A 26094-nucleotide genomic window follows, 5' to 3' on the forward strand; every position below is an offset into this window, starting at 1 on the left:
CCATCATGGCGATGGACTGCCGTGCCATGGTCAGCAAGGAGAATGAGGACCTGCGTGCCAAGGAGATGCACGACGAACGGCTGCTGCATTCACACAAGGCCCAGGAATCGGACGACCAGCTGCTCATGGTGCCAGGTGGAGCAACAAAATGCCTTTCAGGCTGGGCTTCTGGCAGTGCTAAGCGAGCTGATTAAATCCAACAGGCCTTCAATAAAAAAAGAAATAAATACTTGTCGTCGTTGATAATCTGTACAATGACTTGTTGGGAGGCGTGTGGTGCAGTGATCTGGTGCGTTGGTGTTCGGATCAGGGGAGCACAGGTTCAAACCCCACTGCAGTCAGCATGTCGTTGTGTCCCTGGGCAAGACACTTCACCCCAAATTGCCTACACCTGGGACAGTTCATTTTGTATTATTGTGATTATATATATGCCACTGTTATTAATACTGACACTTCACTTTGCACTAAGGTGTGTCTGCTGAGCCTACCTATTGTTATTATATTGTTATTATATATATATATGTTTTGATACTACTGACACTTTATTTGATATTGAAAATGTTAACTTCTATTTACATGCATACGACACACCTGGGACAGCGTGATTTTTCATTACATTTCATGTAACTAAGCTTGCTTATTTCTCCTCTGACACTTTATATTTACAGTGACCTGTGTAGCATCCTATACATCACATGTAAGTGATTATTCTGATACCATCATGTTTCATCGGTTATAAACTGGCGAAGCTTTATTTATTGTGGCTTTCAAAAAGATAATTTCATTGTATTTCAAAATGGCGTCCAACACAAGCACTATTTATTTATAGAAAGAGAAATGGTTAAGTTTGTTATTACCAGTGTTGTGAGTTCAATATTTTTTATTAATTATAGTAAGGGAACATTTTAGGAGTTAGTGTAGTGAGTTTCAGAGCAGTGTAATAATGATTTGACCTAAAACTAAATGTTTTTATGAACATGACTGGGGATTTGCTAACTTTTGATTTCCCACATTTTACACGACACAAATGGAGGCCACTATGGGCCAAAACTAACACGTAGTTTTCTGTAGGGTTCATGGCAGACGGATGCAGTTGCTCTCAGGAGGATATATAATAAAGGTGTGTTAGCTGCTGAGCCTATTTAGTGTGCATACGACACACCTGGCACAGTTTATTCATTTCACACGTAGCATAGCGCGTGCATGTCGTCGTCCAATCCTTTTTTCAATCCTTCTTAACCGCCTTCGCTTCCGAATCAGCATTGCTATTGCATTTGACTGGTCGACGATCTGTATTTGTGTTTGCTTAAATAACTCAGACGAAGCTCATGTCTGAGGTCGGAAGGTAAACAGACGCCTCATTTACAGCAAGTGGGCGCGGGAGGTTTTTCTTCTTCTTTTTCTCTAGTTTTTTTGGCGGATTGCAACTTTAAGGTGCATACCGCCACCTATTGTACTCGCCGTGAAGTTGTTTGCGGCCTGCCAGTAAACCCAAAGCAGAAGAAGAAGAAGTGACGTCAGCGGTTCATTTGCCTAATCCACCCCCAGGAACTCATTTTGGTGTGAACGCGATCTGCTTTAGTTCATCAGAACTAAAAGAGCTCTCATGAACTAAAGTTCTCATGAACTATTGTGGGAAAAGTACTTGGTGTGAACGTGCCTTATGGAACAGTGTGAATGTGGAGCTAAAGCGATGTCCAGACATTAACCAGTTCAAGCGGAAATACAGAGAAATTATTTTCTCGAGGTACAGGGATGGGGAAGGTGTTTGACTATGTATATGTGTATATGTGTGAGTATATAGGTGTGTATATGTATATGTGCATATATGTATATAGGTGTATGTATATGTACATATGTGTATATGTATATCTGTCAATCAACAGGTAAAGCAGATTAATAATAACTAGAGAATGCAATTCCTGAAGAAATTGCCAGTGGGAATGCTTTATGCTGAAAAGCTGACGCTGAATTGCTATGCTGAAATGTAATGTGTAAGAAGAAAGTGAAGAATTTAGATTGAAATGATACATGAACACTGGGGGCTTGAATGTGTGATGAGAGAAGAAAAGAAAGTAAAAAGGCTTGGAAAAGCAGCAGAATATTTGAACTGCAAACTTTTGAACTAACTTGATGGCGAATGATCTGTCGCCATGCCAACGGCATTTGATGACATCCCCTAATACGCTTAGATGCGTTGATGGCTGCATTGTTACCAAACCTGTGAAGTTTTGGGCCGTTTGGAGCATTTTCACTGAAGTTATGAGAAAACCGTGTTTCATGGTGAGCATTGTGTTGCCATGGCAACGGCATTTGAAGAAATCTCAAAACTGTCCCGTAGATGTCTTCACGGCTGGACTGTTAGCACACATGTGAAGTTTGAGCACTTTTGAACATTTTCATAGGAGTTATAGCGACATCGTCTTTTATGGCGAGGGATGCGTTTCCATGGAACGGCATATTTCGGCAGCTTTCATTGTTGCGGGTGATTTCAATCACTCCAGTTTGAAGACTGTTCTCCCCAAATTTCGACAACATGTCTCCTGCCCCACGAGAGGCAACAAAACATTGGATCATGTTTACCCCAACATGGCCAATGCATTCAATGCCATTCCCCTCCCCCACCTGGGTCAGTCTGACCACCTCTCACTGTTCCTTTATCCCACATACACACCACTCATCAAACGTGTGAAACCCACAGTGAGGACTGTCAAGGTATGGCCTGAGGAGGCAGACTCTATGCTACAGGACAAGTTTCAACACACAGCCTGGAGTGTGTTTGCCACCCAGGCCACCTTGGATTCCCGTACAGACATTGACCACTACGCCTCCTCCGTACTGGACTACATCAGCACCACCATCAACAGTGTCACCACTCTGAAGCAGATAACAACCTACCCAAACCAGAAGCCGTGGATGAATAAAGAACTTCGCCAACTACTGAAGGCACAAAACATCACCTTCAGATCAGGTGACGAACGGGCTTACAGTTTATCCAGGGCTCACCTAAAGAAGGGCATTAGGAAGGCCAAGCACTGCTACAAACTGAGGATTGAGGAGCACTTCAACAACTCCGACCCCCGAAGAATGTGGCAGGGCATTCAGGCCATCACTGACTATAAACCCACCACCCCCTCTCTCCCGTCAAACGACGTCTCCTTCCTCAACGAGCTGAATCATTTCTATGCTCGCTTCGACAGGGACAACCAGGAGACAGCCACTAAGGCTGTCCCCCCTGCAGACCACCAGCCCCTCACACTCTCACCTTCTGACGTCTTCACCACACTGAGCAGGATTAATGCACGCAAGGCTGCTGGACCCGATGGCATCCCAGGCCGCGTTCTCAGGGCCTGTGCTGGGCAACTGACTGAGGTCATGACGGACATTTTCAACCTGTCCCTGGCCCAAACTGTTGTCCCCACGTGCTTTAAAACCACCGCCATAGTGCCAGTGCCCAAACACTCTGCGTGTAAATTGAAAAGTTGTTGTTAATTTAAAGTCCATGATGCAAACTCCATACCCCATAACTAATTTCCTAAATTGGCATTGAAAGTTCGAATGAGGACATCATTCGTAGAGATATTGGAATGCATAATTCATGTTTAGAATTCAGTGACCTCAGTATTGAATTTCTCTGTCAACTGTGCTTTTTATTTATATTATTTTACTAGGATAGAGAAACGGGAAGAGGATTCCCATAATCCCTGCAGCAGTGTGGGACAATAGTGTCCATTAACAGACACTCATACGAGACGAGCAGGGCTGCGGTGTGTAGGGGGGGGGTCTTTTTAAAATCGCTTCCCGAATGGGCACAGCTCCCCAAGGGCTGAAAAGGCTCCATTCGGTCGCAATCAACCTCCCGGTGCTTCCTGTGGTAGATGCGTGACGCTACCATCGCAGGGCCAGCAGATGTTAAAGGACGTTTCGCTTTGCACACGGGGGGGGGGGGTGTCGGCATCTGCTGGCCCCGCGACGGTAGCGCGTGCACGAAAATGCGCGCATCTACCACGGGAAGCACCGGGAGGTTGATTTTAAAAAGACCCCCCCCTACACACCGCAGCCCTGCTCGTCTCGTATGAGTGTCTGTTATTAATAAAATCATTGGCATACTGGCATTTTGGAATATATCCATAGTTTTGTAATTTTGTCACTTGTCATTGAAAAAAAAGTTTTTGGTAAGTATCATCGCTGTTGTATGGCCAACAAGCTTCAACCACTTGGATTTTATTATCTGTCTGTGCTACTATATATTTGTTTGACATTGTTTCTTCACCATGAACACCCACCAGAAGAGTCTTGCTCCTACACTTTATATGAAGTGAGAAATCGTCCTGAGAGCGAAGAGGATGATCAACGTACAGGGATAAAAATCAGAAAGAAAACAGAAGAGAAACAGGCTTTTCATTCTGTGTTATGTTTCTGCCTGAAAGACAGGCTTCTCCTACACTTTCTACAGTGACGTCACCAGGTTTTTTTTGAAAACTTGAAATATATTCAACTTCAACAGCCACACAAAAAAAGGCGAAGTGGCGAGCCGTCAGGGCCCACTAGGACCTCTCTGAGGGCCTAAGATATTCTACAAAATAATATTTAAAAACATTAAAAAAATATATATTTATTTTAATACATTTTTTAAAATATTTTTTTAGTTATATTTTTCATTAGTTTTACCAAAATAACTTGATTTAATTGTATTTAAAATAACATTTCCAAAGAAATAAATCCTTTGAATCTGCCTGTTCAGTTTCTGTTTGAATGTGAAGGGTTAAATGAAAGAAGCTCGTCTCTGCGAGTTACTGTGAAGACAGGAGCTGATTGGTGGTCCTGCTGAAAATGCTGAGGGCTCAGCTATAGAGTGGCGAAGTCACGCCCATCTACTTCCGCCCCATGGGACCTTATTTCGGAAAAATAATGTATTGAAGTCAATGGAGAGAGAAAACTTATCTTTCGATCCCGTTTGAATTGTGCCATGAATTACACATATGATGTTTGTCAATCTTAAAAAATAATTTCCATGTCAAAAAAGTCACAGTTTGTCGTAAAACTGTTGAAATATAAGACTATGAAAAATACGTAACTAGAAAGACTACAAATCCCAGAGTCGCGTAAGTGATGTCACAATTGTTTTCCTCCACTGAGATAAGAGATAGCTAAGATCAGCACCATATAGATATAATCTATCTATATGGCGCTGGCTAAGATAAGATAACTTTAACAAGATGCCTGTGTGCTTAGTACCAGGTTGTTATTATACCAGCAATGGGTCTTGCTCGTTCTTTCGCTTCCCGTCTTATGAAAGGACTAGGAGTGTCTGGATCAAGCTAGCTAGTAGCTAGCACGTTAGTTAGCATTACAGCCTTGTCATTTTTATTAGCCTTAACATGAAGTAACATTAAGTAACCCACAATGTTAAACAGTAAGAGTAGTAGTCATATTTCGTGAACCCTTTGAAGAGTACTGTCACCGGTGTGATCATTCTATAATACACAATTTAAGCCCGGGGGAGAAATGCTAACGCTAACGCTAGCGATCTTCTCTACTTCATGCTCTCTGCACAAATGGTTGACATTAAACATTAAAACGACCAGGCAGTTCAGAGAGAATCAAAGGAAGGCAGGCAGGCAGCTTTCCATGACATTCTTCAGGACGTGTTTCATTGTGGTGATAGTGAGGGTAGTCAATCGTTTTGTTGACAAGACAGTAGTGACGGCCATCTTGGTGACGTGTGTTGTTGACCAGAGATGTAGTTCATTGAGCGTTTCACACAAACAAATGTGTTACTTCACAGTTTTACGACATTTTTTTTTTTTTGACTTGCAAAATTATCTTTTAAATTGACAAACATCATGTGTAATTCGTGGCACAATTCAAACGGGATCGAAAGATAATATTTCTCTCTCCATTGACTTCAATACATAATTTTTCCGAAATAAGGTCCCATGGAGGTCCACCGGAAGGGGAGGGACTTCGCCACTCTATAGTAACTGAACGAGAGAGTAAAGTCAAATGACAGTACAATTGACCAATCATATCTTCCCTCTAAATGGGCGGGTTTTATTATCGCAGATTTTATGACAAGTTCCGCTCGCTGTGAAGCTTTTCTTGTTTCCATAGCAACAACAACTTCCTGTCAACAGCGTAAACTCACCTTCAAAATAAAAGCATGTTCATACAAAATAGGAAGCCAAGCCAAATTACACTTAAGACATATATACAACTGCAACGAAAGTAACAAACACAATGCAATATCCTTTTCAATTTCAAATAACACAAATTGGGTTATTTACAGGTGTTGTTTTGTGTGGTAGAGCGTCGCTGTCATTGATGCGTTTTGCACCCCGGGCCGTTGTTTTGATATTCCGCTGAAGTATACGCTGTGACGTAATAACTCTTTTTTTTTTTTTTTTTCGAGGGAAGAGGTGGGGGTCAGAGGGCCTAGGTATAAAAGTCACGGCTCGCTACTGAGGCCCTTATTATGGCACCCTATCTCATGATACTTTTCGGGGATACCATCAGCCTTGACTACCAGTAACAATTGGATGATAAATTAAATGTGTTGCTATGCATCTTTTCATTGATTATACCTTGATATTGTTTTGTATTTCTTGCAGTTGATACTTTTCAGGACACAAGTTAGAACCTCCATTCTGGGACAAACACATACCTGGGAGCCAACTGTTTGTAAAATGAGTGCTTTTTTCGTGTTATATCAGACATATAGCAGAAAAAGCCTCCTGTAGTTATTCCCCCGATGTGTGTGTTTGTAAAAAAAAAGCTCTTTTCTCACCTGAAATATCCGATGATAAAGATGGCCACCAGCAGAGAGCTAAAGGACACAGCATAGCCAATGGTGTACATGACACACAGGCGCTCAAAGAAATCTTGCTGTGAACAGAGAGAAATATTTGCCATTCAGTGAACTCTTTAAGGTGAGATAGAGTTGCAGAAGAAACACATACATGACTCACAGCTGCTGGGATAAAAGATGTCCTAACATAGAAGCAAAAAAACCCCCAGAGGGATAATCCTTCTCTATTAGCATTTTGACAGGGAAATATACTAGAATACCAGTTGCACGAAAACTGGATTCATATACAATGTAAATGCTGCTATATTATTGCCTGACCATATGCCATTTTAAAGAAGGGATCAGTGACACTTCAAGCATCTATCACTGACTCATTCGCTTAGCTCTTACTATGTTGATTTAAAAGTCTTAACAAGGAGTTGGCAGTCTTAAATCCTTAATCTCTGCCTGATTACAGACTGGAGATAACACCAGGAGTTTCAACAAAGCACCTGTTCGATTCCATGCTTGAGAAGACTGTGTGAGATTTTAGACCGACTCAAAGGAGACTGAAGATTATGTTGATACCATGAACAAAAAAAAGCTCCATCCCTGTGAGTATCTTACCACCCTCACAGAGCAGACTCCCTCAGGCAATATGGTTCCTCAGATGAATAGGTTAGATCAAAAGGTGGAATATACATAACTACTTAGAATTTATACCTATACTTTTTCAAAAGAAGGAAAGGAGATTCCTATTATGTGAGCAAACAAAAGACTGCTATTTTAGACTTTTAGAATATTGATTTGACTTTGCCTAATATGATTATTTTGTATTGGTGCCTTTGTGCTCTATTCAATAAAATAATATTGGATTGTCTTGTCTTTATTCTTTTTTTATTCTGCAAGCATTTTATTGTATTTTAGTGGCATATTGAATTATTCAGTGCATTTGTTCTTTGCCAGATTATTCACAGTCAGCCTCCACATGAGCTTTTCCTGTGAGATTGACAGTTTAGACTTTTACATATGTCGACACTCTTTGTCATAAATGAATATTCTTGTGTATGGGACTAAGCAACACGCTCTCACCTCCAACGATAGGTTGGATAACCCATTATTATTCCTAATGGTGTGTAGGAATAATAACAGCAGCTGGTTAACATAATCAGCTCCTCCTTTAATGTTTACTTACTCTCCCTTTCTCATCAGTGGGCTGAAGGAAGCACTCCGAGTAGTTGGTCCATGTTTTGTTCAAGCGGTGTGCAAACACCCAAGAACCGTTGACATCACATGTCCTGTAAGCGTGTCCTGAAAAACATACTTTTTAAATCATTTCGGACATTTCCAATAGAAACCAAAATCTGGATTTCTTGATGATTAGCACCATTCATGCAGCTTGCAGTGCACTATGAGACCTGGAGGGTGAACTTATAGTGGTCATTAGGCTGGGTGTGGACACTTTTGCACTTTACGCCATCTCTAACGGAAGTTGCGTAAACAGCCGTGATTGCAGTTGCTTAACCTGTTAAGCACTGAGCCTGTTTTTCAGGTCTCAGGCTCGAAAATGACATTCCCAGAACAAATGACCATATCTTCCCTTCTAAAAGGGTTAAATTAATAATCTTTATTCTCAAAGTAATGATAAACCTGTGAGTTGGATGTAGAAAAGTCAGAATCAATATAGATGTTTTTTATTTTAAAGAAAATTCAGATTTTACATAGTAAAAAACTGTAAATTAGTGTCCGTCCAAAACTTATTTTTTACTTATAGTGAAAACTACCCTTGGATGATGGGTTAGTAGACTAAAAGCTTTAGGAATCCAAAGTACAACATATAATAAGTACCCTGTATCAAGATTGATGCAAAACAAGTGAAATTTGACCTTTTTAGAGAGATTTAGCCAAAAAAAAACACTTCTGGGGTCATTTGGGTGGATTTGACCTATCTCTGGCCCCCCTTGGTCGACTTTATAACCGCTAGAGCCAATGGAATCGAGGGAAAGTTCTACACACATCAACACGTTAACAAATGAGGAGTGAGAGTGACGCGTGACCAAGTCTAATTGACAGCTACGGTGAGACGATCTGCCGTAAAAGCTCCGTAAAGGTACGTGTTGTGATGTCTGTGTTTGCTTCCCCTGTCGCAAGTTCGGATCGCTCAGTGATGATACTACACCTAAATAATCTGTGGAGTCTCAGCTTTAATCGGATATATTGTATGTGCAGCTACGATAAGTAATAAGGGTATCTTTATCTTGAATTGTGTGCCAAAGTCAGTTTGCATTTTTCCGCTCAGGGGTCATTTAGACGCTTCTTAGGAGACTTGTGTTTTGTTTTGGTAAAAATGGTTCACATCTTCAGTTAGCTGAGATACTTCCTGTTAATCTGGTGATACACATTAATAGTTTCATAAATGTTAAGAAGCCCTGAGACATTGTCTCGAAAAAAAAACGGTGGGAGGGGTCCAATTGGGGGACCGTCGTCCTTAAGAGGTTAACACAGGACTATAGAAACAAAAGTTATACATTTGTTTCAGTATTAGCATTGAATAAGATGCTAACATTAATTTCATTGGGTTAATTGAGTAGTCTGCAATGTTTGCTATGGCAAACTAAAAAGTTGCGATCTAGCTGGCTAACAGTGGCGATTTTCACGTGTGGTAAGGGCACAGCAGCCGTGTGTGAATTGAAACGCTTCCAGGTCAAATTTCACACTTTTCCTTTTGATTTTGGAATACTGTAGAATCTACAGTATTCCAAAATCAAAAGGAAAATTGTTTTTGGAAAATGCATTTTTCATTGCTTTTTGTCGCGGGAGCTCTTATGATGCTACGTTTTTGATCGGCCTACAAAATTACATATCACTGCATTGCTCTTTACACTATTTTGCACGGCTAAATAAATGGCCTGAAAGTACTGTATGTTTGTATTCAAAGTCAATCTCAGTTCTAGCAGTGGTATATCTGCAAAGAAATAAAAATAACTGCTAACCTTTGTGGTTAAAGTCGAAGATATAAGTCGGACAGGGGACCTTGGTAGCAAGCCCGGGCCAACAGATAAGCCCGTCCCAGTCTGGAGGGCACACCTCATCTACAGGGAGAAGAGTATGAGTTAGAGGAAGTCAACAAACTATACACATGTTTTATCAGACATATACTGTAAACCACAGAGTAAAAAACCTGAAAAGAAGGGTTTCCATTATTTAAAATCAATAAATCAAGAGTGGGGTAAATAGATGGGCTTAACAAAAAAAAACAGCTTGTGTCTGGTCAAGCTCGTTGAAATATAATTCACAAAACCCAATTGTATCTGAAATTGCATTTTGGAAACTTGAAATGAATGCCCACACAATCCGTTAATAATATGGCAGAGTTGAAAATCTGTTTTTGGTCCTTAAAATCACTTGAGGACCTGGAAACATGTGCGAAATGTAAACATTTACATCATTTGAATACAAATGTGTCATTAAAATGATCTATTCATGCTATTGTCCTCAGAATGAGAAGTCTCCCATTACTAACACATTAGTGCGACATATTCCAGGTATTTAACTTTGGCTTTAAACTGATTTTCTAGGAACACAGAAATACCTTTGCTTTTTGGTCAAAAAATATGAACAGAAACGAAGGCGTCAGTGGACTGTGCAGGTTGTCTGCAATTGAAAAATATATTATTCTATTGAGAAATGCGAAAGCCACAAATTATTGAGCACCCTCACTGACAAAATGATTGTACTTATGTATGGAAAACCTTTTTCAAAGTGCAACTTTCAAAAGCAATGTGTGAGACAGCGACACTTTAGCGGCTGGATTTCCAGGGAAAGAATCGACCACGAGAGGAGGTAGAGTTGCAAATCATGGTGACTTTTATTTATCAAACACCACAAGAGAACAGGTAGCCAGCATGTAGGTGTTCACCACTCTCTGTACGTGTTCACCCTTTCCTCTCCGACTGAAGACTGGCTCATTTATAGATTATCCTCAGAGGATTTAATTGGGAGAAACCATTCAGGTGATAATAATAAATACACATATCATCACAATTGTCATAAAGAACATCCACAATATTATGTTCATAGCATCATTAGTTGTCCAAAACCATCTGCTAAGTTAACCCCAAAACAAAGATTACAACTGACCAGAATACATATAAATGCACTCCCAACTAAAGGCCGCTACACACCCACCTGAGACCAAAGAACGCGTACCGAAGGCGTCCCGACTTTTACGTCAGCTACGTCGCCTGCGTCGGCTACGCCGCCCGCTACGCCGCCCGCCTACGAACACACCGCAAATACTTCAGTCGACGAGTGGCAATAACTGTCCTTACCAGCAGGCAGCGGTAGTATGAACAGCCAATCAGAGTGATTGCTTGGGCCGACTTTCTCCAGGGATGCAAACTCATCAGGTATGAAAAAGGTGACAAGGATCCGAGCCCCCTGACCCCACGGAATATCGGCTTTAAAATTATGAATAACAGAGAATTTTAGCAGTCAGAACAACTAAAGCAGCAGTGTTAATAATAACAGAAACGCCAAAGAGTCACATCTAATAGAAATATATAAAAGCATTTATTTTAATTGTGTAGCAGTCAGTTTATAATTTTGGCAGGACTGTTAAGCATTTTGAAAATGTATTTTCATGCCTCTGTGCAAGGCTTAGTCTTTCTATCTTTATAGCCACTGGTGTAAAGTAACTAAGTTCATAAACTCATGTACTACAGTATACTTGGGTACAATTTTGAGATACTTGTACTTTATTTAAGTATTTCAATGTTTTGCTACTTTGTTCTTCTTCTCCTCTACAGTTCAGAGGTAAATGGTGTACTTTGACTCCACTACATTAATACCTTTAGTTACTTCACAGATGTGGATGATAACCAAGTGTTAAATCAGACTTTAGTTCCACCTGGAGTAAATTCACAAGCTACCCTGCAGTATACATTCAAACTAGCTGCACCTTTACCAGCTTTGAGAACACTTTCATGATCAATCATTATAAAACATATCATATATATTATTCTGAAATGGACCAATCTGCACAATGACTACTTTTACTGTCGCTACTTTAACTATATTTTAATGATAATACTTTTATACTTTTACTTGAGGAACATTTTGAATGCAGTACTTTTACTGTAACAGAGTATTCCTACACTCTGGTACTTCTACTTTTACTCAAGTACAAGACCTGAGTACTTCTACTTTTAATAAAGTACAAGATCTGAGTGCTTCTACTTTTACTCAAGTACAAGATCTATACTTATACCACTTCCGTTTATAGCCTATGAAAAAAACTATTAGAAAACGAAGGCTAAAGCTAACGTTACCAGATAGTGACAATGTATGCTAGTTAGCTAGCTCAACGATTATATTGCGACAGAAAAACTTTTCAGTGCACATCATGCTCTGCCGCTCCGACAGGGAGCTCTGCTCTGAACACCTGAACGGCCCGTTCTAAGTAACAGCTGCTCACCAGCGGTCCAGTCTGTGCCACAGTGACTCCGGACCACACAGTTAATATTAACGAACGCACCCGTAGGTAATGTAGCTGCTGAAGCTAGACCCTCATCCCGGAGCAGCAGAGCCTTATTATACATCCATGAGCAGAGCCGACAGGCAGGAAGACACGAGCACACAGCTCGTGCTGCATTATAATATATACAAAAAGAACACCATGCGTGTCATGATGGCACATAACAGCTCGCGGCCGCAGATTACTCCGGGTCCCAGACCCCCCCCATACCCCAAAAATATTTTTATTGCAGATCTACATGAATCACACAAACGACCTATTTTGGATTCAAAACGGCGAATTTCGCCGAAAGGTGACAAGTTTGCATCCCTGTTTCTCTGACAGGTGAAAAGGTGCCGTAAAGAGACGACGGTGCGGGACACACCAACCTGAGTAGGGCGCCGCGAATGCCCGACTGCCTCTGATGGCCTCTGACGGCCTCTGACTCCCAAAATCGAGTTGGTGTGTAGCCAGCTTTAGACAGAAACCCCTGTGCCTATCTCGCCACTTGGTTCATCCCGGAACCTTCTTTGTCAGTGTTTGTTTCCCCCGAGGACCTTTTGGCCGAACACACTGGAGCGGACACAGGACGAAACAGCATGGGTAAGTGATAGATGTAAACTTTACACAGTGTTCACTTATACAAGTAATGCAACTTTAACGTCATATACACACTCAAACATATTATTTACACACAATGATTAATCTCAACCGCTGTCATTAATCTCAACCGCTGTCATTCTTACACAATCATAAACACTTTCAGCGTTCTCGCTCTTTTCAGGTGGAGCCGAGGACCCGACCAGCATCTGCCAGACGACATTCCAATTATTACCGTTTATTCTGCCCTTGCGTATGCATCGCACTGCATAGCTTAACAGATAGCGAACAAAGACTCAGACGACAGTTGTTGAGTTGACCATTTACTGAGGCTTGAAATTGTAAAACTGCAAGAATAAACAGAAAAATACAACACAAGTTACACAATTGAAATAATACATGTGCAACATAATGCAAATAGAGTGCAGTATAATCAACAGCCTATGCTAAGAATGAGCTATGTCCGTTAGCTTAGCAGCTAGTTAGCTTAGCTTATCTTAAACATTGAAACCACACAATCAATTAAACCACATTTTTGAAACACATAACGAAGGGGGAGTCCCCCACACACACTCATTGTAAAACAAAAAGGTGGGGGCTTTGCGCATGTAGTTTTGCATGACAGTGAACCTACACTCTAACTCTGACATCTAGAAACGGAAAAGCAGTTTTATTGCTCATGGATTATCAGAAATAATTTCAAAGGGACACAGACACATTGGATTAACCTATATGGATTAACTTCAGCTGCGTTTTTATCATTTTAATGCCATTGAAGACCACTTTGGAGCAGACTACAGAGCCAAGGTAATCATGTTAGCATTTTTAGCTACCTAGCGCCACATGTTTTGATGTGTTTTTGTTTATAACGTCACGATTTCGTATAATTCAGTGATAATGAGGGTACCCTTCGATTCTGTGTCACCTCACGATGTGAAACGATGTCATGGATGTGGAGAAAAGATAAATAATAAGGTTTTGTGAGTAATTTTCTGTGCAGTAATCTGTTAGCATTTTTCGCTCGTTGCTAATTCAAAGGCTCAGCGTTAGCATTGTGGGTTTTTTTTTTTAACCTGTTAAGCACCAAGCCTGTTTTTCATGTTTCAGGCTCGAAAATGACATGCCCAAAACAAATGACTACAACTTAACTTCTAAAAGGGTTATATGAATAATTTATTTTATCAAAGCAAGGTTACATCTGTGAGTTGGATGTAGAAGTGTCAGAATCAATATAAATGTTTTTTATTTTAAAGAAAATTCAGATTTTACATAGTAAAAAACTGTAAATTATAGTGTCCGTCCAAAAATTATTTTTTACAGATAATGAAAACTACCCTTGGATGATGGGTTAGTAGACTAAAAGCTTTAGGAATCCAAAGTACAACATATAATAAGTACCCTGTATCAAGATTGATGCAAAACAAGTGACATTTGACCTTTTTAGAGAGGTTTAGCCAAAACCACCCCACCTCTGAGGTGATTTGGATGAAAATGGGTTTTTTTCTATATCTCTGGCCCCCCTTGCTCGATTTTGATGGTTGACACCTCTTTCTGATCGTTAGAGCCAATAGAATCGAAGGGGGAGGCCCACACACACACTCATTGTGAAGAGAAAAGGTGGGGGCTGCGCGCATGTAAATGTAAAGCAGAGTGGAGCTACATTCTAGCTCTGGCATTTGGAAACAAAAAAGCAGTTTTATTGCTTATGGATTATCAGAAATAATTTCAAAGAGGGCACAGATACATTGGATGAACCTATGGATTAACTGCAGCATCGTTTTTTTATCGTTTTAATGCCATTGAAGACCAGTTTTGACCAAGGTAAGCCATGTTAGCGTTTCTAGCTACTTAGCTCCACATGTTATGATGTACGCTTTCGTTTATAGCGTCGCAAATGTTTATCACTGAGTGTTGAGGTGGGCACCACTAGATTCAGTGTCTCCAGGACACCAAAAACTAGTGGTTGGCTGTGCATCTAGGATAAGTAATAAGGGAGTTATTGTGAGTTTAAGTGCCGTTTTAGGTTACATTTTTTCGCTCGTGGCTAATTCAGAGGCTGAGTGCTAGCATTGTGGGGTTTTTTTGGAAAAAAAAATTAAAAAGATCAGTTAGCTGAGTTTCTTCCCGTTACATGGATATAAAACATTCATAGTTTTATTAAATATTAAGATTCCTTAGACGTTGTTTCCTGCAAATGACGCATTTATCCGCCCGGTACCGGGGGGGCCGTGCGTAACAGGTTAACCCTTTTAAAAGAGAAGATATGGTCATTTGTTCTGGGAATGTCATTTTCGAGCCTGAGACCTGAAAAACAGGCTCAGGGCTTAACAGGTTAACAAAACAACGTCACCGTCCTGGAGATTAGGCTGCTCCTCAGTCCACTTCCTCCGAGGCTGAAGAGTTGCCAGATACTCCTGCTTCCACCGTTTCCCCCGGGTGTGTGGGTGTCACACTCACCTTCTGGGTTAGAAGAGTAGCAGGTGAGAGTATCTCAGGAAGGTCTGTATCATAAGAGATGGGAACCAGAGGCCTGGCGTTCATGATGGCCATAACTTCAGCCATCAAAGTGGCCAGGACTTCATGGGTCAGTTTATCCTTATTCTTCAACAGCAGTGCATCAAGGACCCGTCGAGCCACACCAATCATCCTCTCCCAAGCTCCACCCATATGTGAGGAATGAGGTGCATTAAATATCCATGTACAACCATGGTCTTGCAGATAGTCCTTGATCTCAGGATCGTCCGTGTTTATCTGAAGCTCTCTGCATGCTCCAATAAAGTGTGTGCCTCTGTCTGACCTGAGGTGTTTGACAGGTCCACAAATCGACAGGAAGCGCCTCAAGGCATTAATGAAACTTGAGGTGGACATGGTTTCAATAACCTCCAAGTGAACAGCTCTCGTACTGAGACATGTGAAAATGACTGCCCATCTTTTACTCTCAGCAGCACCACCTCTTGTGCGACGAGTTATCACACTCCATGGACCAAAGTCATCAAGCCCTACATGTGTAAAAGGTGGATCCATGGACAGTCTGTCAGCAGGCAGATCGGACATTTTCTGAACCTCAAACTTGCCTCTCAACTTCCTGCAGATGACACATTTGAATATTATACTCAAAATGAGCCTCTTCCCTCCTACTATCCAGACACCGGCAGTGTGCAGTGCGCCCTCTGTTAAATGGCGACCTTGGTGAGCTGCTTGATCATGATAGTGTCGGACTAAGAGAGTGGCAACATGATGACTGGCTGGCAGGATGAGTGGATGTTTCTCTTGGTCTTCCAATTGGGCTTTATGGATGCGACCCCCAACTCTCAGCAATCCATCCTTGTCAAGAAATGGGTCCAGTTTCACAAGAGAGCTGTGGCTATGAACATTAATGCCCTGAGTTGCGCAGTCCACCTCGTTCTTGTAAACATCCTGCTGCACTGCCTTCAAGATGATTGTTTTGGCCTGAGAGAGCTCTGAGGTGTGTGACTGTTTGCAGTGATGCCATCCATTGCACTCTACAGTGTGAGACTTGCTGGAATAGGACTTGGCTACATGAATGAGCGTTGTCATACCTCTTACTAGAGCCTTCCAAGTAGAGAAATGTTTGAACCGTTGTGATCCGAGACTCTGCTCTGTGACCTTGGTTGCAAGAGAGATAACTTGAGGATACATTTCTTTATCAGTCTCTGGTTGCACAAGTTCAAATGATTCAGTCTTATTTTCTTGCTCTGTGTCTGTCTGACGGAGAAATTGTGGGCCAAAGAACCAACTGGATGACATCAGACAAGCTGCTGGTATTGGCCTTGTTCCGTGGTCAGCAGGGTTCACTTCAGTTTTCACATAGAGCCACTGTTCTGGGTTAGTACTGTTCCTTATGCGAGCTACTCTGTTAGCTACGTAGGTGTAGAACCGCCTTGAATTGTTGTAGATGTAGCCAAGAACAACGCGACTGTCCGTGAAGAACCTGACTGCCTTCAACTCCAAGTCAATCTCAGACTTGATTAGTTCTGCCAGTTCAACTGCCAAGACTGCCCCACACAGCTCCAGGCGAGGTATGGTGTGCAATGGGTAAGGAGCTAGCTTTGATTTGCCCATCACAAAGCCTACATGCCATTTTCCATCAGAGTCAAGAACACGTAGGTATGCTACGGCAGCAATTGCCATCGTAAAAGCGTCTGAGAGAACACAAAGTTCTGTTCGTTTACAAGATGACATTGAGACCGGGGTATATAGTCTTGGTACTTGAATCTGTTCCAGCTCAGTTAAGGAGTCAGTCCAAGCTTTCCACTGAGCTTCCTTCTCTGGTGGGAGTGGGACGTCCCACTCGTACTGCTCTGAAGAAAGTTATCTTACCAAAGCCTTGCCTTGCACAGTGATGGGAGATGCAAATCCCAGGGGATCAAAGAGACTGTTCACAGTGGACAGTATGCCTCGACGAGTGAACGGTTTAATGTCCTGTGAAACTTTAAAGGTGAAACTGTCATTATTGAGTTCCCAGCTTATGCCCAGACTCCGTTGGACAGGCAAAGGGTCGGCTCTCAAATCCAGATCTTTAAAGTTGCTTGTTCGTTCTTCAAGAGGAAAGGCCTCCATGACCCTTGCACTGTTTGAAGCTATTTTGCGAAGCCTCAAATTGGACTCAGCCAGTAGGCTCTTGGTTCGCTGTAGCAGATCAATGGCTTCATCTTCTTTTGACACTGAAATTAGTCCATCATTGACATAAAAGTTCCTGAATACAAACTCCTTTGAGTCTGTGCCATGTTCAGTTTCCCCTTGCTCTGCAGCCTTTCTCAGCCCGTATGTTGCTACTGCTGGTGATGGACTGTTCCCAAACACGTGCACTGTCATCCAGTAGTCAACAATCTCATTATCTGGGTCGTTGTCTCTGTGCCACACAAACCGCAGGAAGTTGCTATGGTCCTGTTTGACCTTGAAACAATAGAACATCTGTTCTACATCAGCTGTGACGGCTATTTGCTCCCTTCTGAATCTCAGTAGGAACCCAATTAGAGTGTTGTTGAGGTTGGGTCCACTGAGGAGAACGTCGTTCAATGACACTGCTTTGTACTGAGAGCTGGAATCAAAAACCACTCTTATTTTCCCTGGTTTTTGCGGGTGGTAAATACCGAATGTAGGCAAATACCAGCACTCTAGTCCATGTTGCAGTTGTGGAGCTGACTCGGCTTGGTGGTTGTCAATGACCTTCTGCATGAAGTCAAAGAAAAGCTCTTTCATGTCTGGTGTCCTTCTGAATGAGCGCTGGAGAGAGGAGAGACGCTGCAAGGCATGTTCCCTGTTATTAGGAAGGGGCTTGCGGGGGAAGCGAAAGGGCAGTGGTGCCACCCAGTGGTTTTCATCATCCATATACACCTCGTTTTCCATGGTTCAGAGAAAGACCTTGTCATCCACAGACAGGGCTGGTTTGTCGTCATCAGGTGTTTTTCGAAACACACTTTCTCCTATACAATCTAAACTTCCATTAAGGACGTTTTCCAGGCTGTGAGATGGGGCTGGAAGATGATTCTTGGCTGGACCATTTAACCTCTCCTTCACCTGAATGCTGTTCGTGCACGGCTTAAGAAAGGATGGGCGTCCATTTTGAAGGACATGGGTCTTGTAGACGTTGACATTGTTTGAATTGTGAGTCCCATCCAGGCATATTTCTCCAACTATGACCCAGCCAAGGTCAAGGCGCTGGGTGTAGGGTGAATCGTGAGGCCCGTTACATTGTTCACGCACCTTATGTAGACGCAGAATGTCTCTTCCGAGCAGAAGGAGAATAGGAGCATTGGTGTCGAGGGGAGGAATCTTGTCAGTCACTTGCCTGAGGTGTGGAAAATACTGTGTGATCTCCGGAGTAGGAATCTCTGACCTGTCGTCAGGCAAGTTGTTACATTCCAACAGAGGAGGGAGTGCTGCTTTAGTTTTCCCATCAAGTGACTCCACTATAATGTTGCATGCTTTTCTTCCTGCTGTCTCTACTTTGCCTGAGCATGTTGTTAGAGTATAGGGAGATGCATTGCCATTCAAGCCAAACAGATCGAAGAATTATGATTTTGCTAACGACCGATTACTTTGATCATCCAGCACTGCATACACTCTGTGTGACTTGTTGGGATAATCAGCCTGGTATACATTCACCAAGCAGATTTTCGAGCATGATCTGGGCTTGGGAGCACCACAGCAGATTTCTGTACACATGGAAGTTACTTCAGGTGGCCTTTGTCCTCCAGACTCGCCGCTTTGCTCATTCTCAGGTCTGAACATCGCTCTCGTAGGCTGTAAGGAAGCTTTTCCACTATTGGATTAACACCTCTTGCAGTGTCCAAATATGCTAGGCCAGGCAGGAATCCACCAGATTTAGCGGCATCTATCTCCAGTAGCAAGTCACCTAACTCTCTGAGCTGGTGGATGTCTTTGTTTGAGGTGGTTGGAAATGTCTCTATTCGTTTTAGAAGGACATTTTCGATCACCTCTGGGCATCCATAACATTCCTCTAAGCACCGCCATATCATATTGACACCTGCTGTGGGTTTATGAACATGCACTGACCTTATCCGCTTTTGCATGTGCTGCTGACTCCGGTCCAAGCCATTTGACAAGGAGGTTGAGCTCTTCGTGGTCCGACAGATACAGCTCCCTTGTAACTGCTTGGAATGATGATTTCCATGCCCAGTAATTTTCTGGACGATCATCAAAGGCAAGGAGCCCAGAACTCACCATCTCTTTTCTCACGAGATACTGAGCAAGATCAGGAGTATAAGGAGTTGGAGCTGAGTAGTTATTTGGAACGAATGCTGGAGATACAGGAAGAGATGCATAGTGTAGGTCCTCAGTGGGTTTGTGCTCATCTGCACCCTTGTGTGGCCAATGTATGCCCTGCTGTCCGAAGTGAGTTTCTGTGTTTCCACGTCTTGAAACTGTTGGTGAGTGTTTTGTGAAAATGAATGTTTATCAATGTATTCTGTTGTGCGTCTTGCTGGATCCTCCTGAGCTAAATCCTGTAACTCACCAAGATGTCCTTCTTCCAAATCTGCTGCAGCGGCTTCAAATATGGCTGCCTCTTTAGATGAAGCCACAGCTTTACTTTCCAGCTTCAAAACATAAAGGTTTGCTTCCACCTCTGCTTTCTGCCTCATCATGGCTGCCTCTACCTCTGCTTTCTGCCTCATCATGGCTGCCTCCACCTCTGCTTTCTGCCTCATCATGGCTGCCTCCCTTTCTGCGAATGATACCTTTACTTTTGCTGCTTCGGCTTTAGCTCTTGCCCTTGTCGCTGCAGCACTGGCAGATGACTTGCTTGACCTTGTTGATGACCTGTGACTTGAGGCCCGGGACCTTGTCTCCACAGACCGGAGTTCTTTTTCCTGGTCATTCATCTTACTGCTGTCTGATGAATGAGTCTTTAGGTTGAAGTATGTTGATCAGAATTATTTCGCTGCCTTTCCAGCTGAGTAGTGTCTTTTTACTATTCTGCCCTTGCGTATGCATCGCACTGCATAGCTTAACAGATAGTGAACAAAGACTCAGACGACAGTTGTTGAGTTGACCATTTACTGAGGCTTGAAATTGTAAAACTGCAAGAATAAACAGAAAAATACAACACAAGTTACACAATTGAAATAATACATGTGCAACATAATGCAAATAGAGTGCAGTATAATCAACAGCCTATGCTAAGAATGAGCTATGTCCGTTAGCTTAGCAGCTAGTTAGCTTAGCTTATCTTAAACATTGAAACCACACAATCAATTAAACCACATTTTTTAAACACATAACTTGGCACACAAATCAAATCAAATCAGGTTTTATTTATATAGCACATTTAAAAGCGATTTTTGGTCGAGCCAAAGTGCTGTACATGTATTAAAAACACATTACTACAATCACAGTAAATGACAATAAATTACAACAGATATATCTTAAAAACAAAATAAAAATAAAACACACGGAAAAGTCAGGAGTCGTGCTCTGCTCTAACTAGAAAGCCAGAGAGAAGAAGTGTGTTTTTAGTTTAGATTTAAAAACCTCTAGGGTCTGGGCCGACCTCACATGGAGGGGCAGAGTGTTCCAGAGCCTGGGGCCAGCTGCTGCGAAGGCTTGGTGCCCTCGGGTTTTAAGCCTGGTCTTGGGCACTACCAGCAGCAGCTGGTCAGCAGACCTTAAAGCTCTGGCTGGGGTGTAGCGCTGGAGGAGTTCAGCTATATAGGCCGGAGCCAGCCCATTTAGTGCTTTAAAAACAAATAAAAGGATTTTAAAATCAATTCTGAACTGAACTGGAAGCCAGTGTAGTGAGGCCAGAATTGGGGTGATGTGGTCACGCTTTTTGTGGCCAGTCAGCAAACGTGCAGCAACGTTTTAGACTAGCTGCAGGCGTTTAATTGAGGCCTGGTCCATACCCACATACAGAGCGTTACAATAGTCCAGTCTCGAGGTTACAAAGGCGTTAATAACCCTTTCTAAGTCATTAAAAGATAAATACGACTTGGTTTTGGCCAATAGTCTTATTTTAAAAAAGCAGGATTTTACTACGGTGCTGACCTGCTTGTCGAATTTAAAAGTGCTAGTGAAGGTCACTCCAAGGTTCATGACCGAGGGGAGGATGTTTTTTTTGATAGAGCCCAGAATATCAACCGGAGAGGCTGGAGGTTGCGGTCCAAAAAAGATGACCTCAGTCTTGCTCTCATTGAGGTTGAGAAAGTTTTTGCTCAGCCAGGATTTTATCTCTGCTAAGCAGTCCATCAACTGCTGTAGTGAGTGTTTGACATTTGCTTTGAGAGGCAGATAGATCTGTACATCGTCGGCGTAGCAGTGGAAGGGAATGTTATGTTTTGTGAGAATTGAACCTAGGGGCAGTATGTACAGTAGAAACAGGTAAGTTTGTATACTTACAGACAGATCTACTCCAAGGATTAAAACAAAATGATCTGTGGCATAGAACTGAGCTACGATGTGCTCTGCATGGCTTTGCTGTGTAAACTAAAACACAAGAAGGAGAGTCGCACTATTTGGTGCCTTAAAGCTACAGTACCGACTTTTGCCACTAGGGGGTGCCAATACACTATGTTGTCAGAACACCGTTGAATCATTTAATAAATACTACATCAATAAATAGTATAAATTATGTAAAAATGTGCAAATATGCAATGCCAAACTGTAGCCTACTGTGCAAATCACGCTAATAACATTTGTTTTTTATTGAATGTACAGACAACGGCCTTGTTTGATCAGAGTGTAATGACAGCAGAGTCATGGTTTGTCTGCATTTTCATTCATAAGCAACAATCAAACCACAAAGTATGCTTATAAGGTTGACTGACAACAGAGAAATAATTAAATGAGAGCATCTAAACAGAGAGTGGGTAGTTGATGAAGGGCAGGAAAGCACTTGATGGAGGTTTCATTTGGCAGCTATCAACCTTTATTGTTAGCTGAACTAAAGTGGAAGAAAGAAAATTGAATACTTGCATTTCAAAAGCTCCTGTCAGAACTTTACTGACAGCTTTTACCAATAAAAGAGCAGCTTAACAATACTTCACTATTTATAATGAAGAAACACAACTGAAAGGCATTCACCTTTTTGCATTTCACATTGTGTTTCCATGTCATATTTTAGATCGATGCTAAATTTGGGTTGCCCTTTTTGTTTGTTAGTTTGCAATTTCCCATATTCCTTTGAGATTTATTAACATACAAACATAACCAAATGTAAGATTTTTTTGTAGACAGTAGCCTTCTCAACTGGGTAGTTGAGTAGTTTAGGAACCTTTGAAGATTCTGACATAACATGTAGCCTAAAAACATATTTGAATGTTCTTGCATGTAAGTTTGCACTGAGAGGAAAAAGACACCAGGGCCCTTTCTCATGTCATCAAATGTCCCTCCTCGACTCCTCGACTCCTCGGTCCTCCGGTAGTGACCCGGAAATGAATTTTAGCGCGCCATGTTGAAGGACATCTCATTTCTCGAAATGCACATCGAGGACCGAGCATCGAGCGTCGAGGAGGCTCTCTGGAGGAGCTATAACCGAGGATACACTGATGGGTCCTCCACAGTCCTCCACGGCTCCTTCGTGGATGCATTTCCGGCAACAGTGATGTTTCAAAGAGTCGAGACGCACGGCCGGACTTATCTCAGCCAATGACAGCTCTGCATGCATCCCCTGGGTATTATTTTATTAACTGCTTTCATCGCGACGCGATGTTTACAGTGAGAACAGCTGTGAGGTCCGTGCAGAAAGCAGAGCAGTGTGTATAATATATATCATATCACTCAGTATAACAGGCCTACTCTCTTTATTTGCTTTAGTTTAGTAGATATCTACAAACAAAGTCGATATTTTTCTAAAACCATTTAGTGCTTCACATAATAAAATACACAACGGCTGTAGCCTGATTATATGCTTTAGGAGCTGTAGGTGCGTGTGTGTGGTGTAGGTGTGTGTGGTGCAGTGTGTGCATAGATGCAGCGGACAGACAGGTCTCAGTTGGTTTGGTGTCCTCTGCTTACTTGTAATACTTGTAAATAAAACTTTTGGCCCGTCATTTATTTCCCTCATTGTAGCGACCAGAGAGGGGGGGGGGGATATATCCAGTCTCTGCGAGTCGAGGAGGGGAGTCGAGGAGGAACATTTGAAGACATGAGAAAGGGCCCAAGTTGTGGATAATAAATGAGGTAAACAATATTTGACTCAGTAGGTAACATTATTTTACCAAGTCACAGGTTTAAAATAAAAATGCCTTCTTCAGAAAATAGCAGAGGTGGGGACTCGAGTCACATGACTTGACTCGAGTCAGACTCGAGTCGCATATTTTTTGACTTGAGACTTGCTTGACTAACATTGATAAAAGACTTGACTTGACTTTGACTTGGTATTCATGACTTGAGACTTGACTTAAGCTTGAGACAGATGACTTGAAAGGACTTGTCTGTTTAAAATGAAATATTTGCGTTTGTTTTTGTATTGAGATATTACGTTTAGTTTTTTCGAAAAACGTGATTGGGTGATTATAGCGCTGTGCGCGCAAACCTGGCAACCCATTAGACGGCAGGAGTGTCAGTTAACATGGCAGCGGCTAGCGTTACTCCAAAAATAGTGAAGTTTGGATTCAAGGATTATGTTATCGATGACGCTAATAAGAAGAGAACAGCGGTATGCAGGGTCTGCAGCATAAAGATCAGTGACACGACCACCACAACATCCAACTTCATTCGTCACTACAAAAAAAGCCACAGAGAAAGGTGCGTGAATGTGTTGTGTTAGCTAGAAAGCTAACGTTAAGTTTAAGCTACGTTAGACTTGGTTTCAAATCGATTAAGCATTACAAAGAGAAGACAAAACGGTAAATTAACACTAGAACCGCCAAGGGATTCATTTGTACTTAACCCTGATACTGACGGGCTGTCAGGAGAGGAGGAGAGAGAGAGAGAGAGAGAGAGAGAGAGAGAGAGAGAGAGAGAGAGAGAGAGAGAGAGAGAGAGAGAGAGAAGAGAGAGAGAGATGAGAGAGAGAGAGAGAGAGGAGAGAGAGAGAGAGATGCCTCGTTTATTTCCCCTGTGTTATTATCAGAAGTTACTGTAAACTTTTGAATAATGTAGTTCATCTACTTTTAGTAGTTTGTTTAAATGTTTTAATTATGTTGTTGTTGTTTGTAGAAGTGCATCATTCCTTGATTTATTGTAAAATGAATCTGAACTTTTTGATCTGTGATGATGATAAACTGAAGCAATTTCTAAATGAACCCAATTAACTGAGTTTTAAATCGTCCTACTTAGTTTATAAGGAAATTATGAAGAGAAACAAATTAAATGATTTGAAAATGATATCTATGTAGGTGCTGACGCTGTTGGGTTCTAGTGTTTACAGAAATGTAAATTAAATATGTGTAATGGCAAATGCCATATATGATTTTCTTACCTGGAATTCTGCCTTTTTGAACAGACTTTTTGACTGAGTCCTAGCTATATTGTCTGCAGTTCTGGGGTTAATATGAATCTAATATGATTGTCATCGGTCTAAATTAGATTTTAAATGATTAACTGTGTATGTAATGAAGATCATAGTGTGGGTTGAATCCATTTTCATAACCACTGTCTTTTAACTGATTTAAATGCGGAAACTGTGCTTATTCATCAGAATTTCGTATGACTTGACTTGACTTGACTTGACCTGAGCAATGACTTGACTTGACTTGCTTGACTCTCACCACAGTGACTTGGGACTTGCTTGATACTTGTAGGTCAAGACTTGAGACTTGCTCATGACTTGCACATGTAGGACTTACTCCCACCTCTGGAAAATAGTACATTGTATAGTATTAATCCAGTGTGAGCAAGCCGATCCTTGAAGCTAGCAGCTTTTAAGCTAACGTTAGCCCCTTTGTCTTTTTCTTTTATGGTGTTGGTAAGCATTGTATTTGTCTTACACATCTGTCAATCCTCAAAGCCTTTGAAATCATGGAACCATTAACAACAAAAACTAAAAAACTGAAATGATCCACATAACAGACAAAAAACCAAGGGCTTTAAAAGATTGACCTGCCATTTTTCCCATTTGAAACAGTATCGCATTCACATAAACATAACAATATTTCCCAAAAAATGTTAACCAAATAATCCAAAGAGTGCAGAATTATTTAGCATCAAAGCGACTTTCTGTGCATGTTATGTACCTGTGGCCCCGGGATCAATGTTGGAGAGGTTCTGGTAGCACTGCTGTTTGATTTCATAAAGGATGTACATCTGCTCGTGTGCAGTGAGAGGGACATCGAACCCCGTCTGTGGAGCAAAACAAACAAGATCACATCTGTCACCGTCTTTGTATGTATGCAAATTATAATTTGCCTTATTTATTTCGGTAGCCATCTGCTGCGTGCCAGGTCAACTTTTTTGGCAACCACGTGCAGGGGAACACAGTAGAGAAAAACAAAATGTGATCATATCCAAGGTTGTTTTAATATAACACTTTTGTTATTTTCATGAGAGAGATTATATTTGCATCTGTTTATTTCTAATCTAATCCCTATGCATTTTACATCAAGTTGTGCCGGTAACACTGCTAGTAGATACACAGCTAAAGCCTCAAATAATTGATCTAAAGACTTAAGCCCTTCTTATAATATATATATATTTCCTGCTAATGTAGTCTTTTTTTTTTCTTAAAGAAACATGATTTCTATCGGTAGAAGACTGAAGTCAAAGTTTA

General features: G+C 41.6%; 1 protein-coding gene across 1 annotated transcript in view; it reads right to left on the bottom strand.

Moving 5' to 3' along the window:
* pth2ra (parathyroid hormone 2 receptor a) overlaps positions 1–26094 on the bottom strand; it is a gene marked incomplete at its 5' end in the record, with an annotated part of 84415 nt that overhangs the window by 49903 nt on the left and 8418 nt on the right. Inside the window, 4 exons of the mRNA XM_034134196.1 lie at positions 6788–6885; positions 7983–8098; positions 9781–9879; positions 25562–25667. Of these exons, the coding sequence (XP_033990087.1) occupies positions 6788–6885; positions 7983–8098; positions 9781–9879; positions 25562–25667 (419 nt within the window). The remainder of the gene's footprint in view (positions 1–6787; positions 6886–7982; positions 8099–9780; positions 9880–25561; positions 25668–26094) is intronic.

The sequence above is a fragment of the Trematomus bernacchii genome, unplaced genomic scaffold (assembly GCF_902827165.1).
Source record: "Trematomus bernacchii unplaced genomic scaffold, fTreBer1.1, whole genome shotgun sequence".
NCBI lineage: Eukaryota > Metazoa > Chordata > Actinopteri > Perciformes > Nototheniidae > Trematomus > Trematomus bernacchii.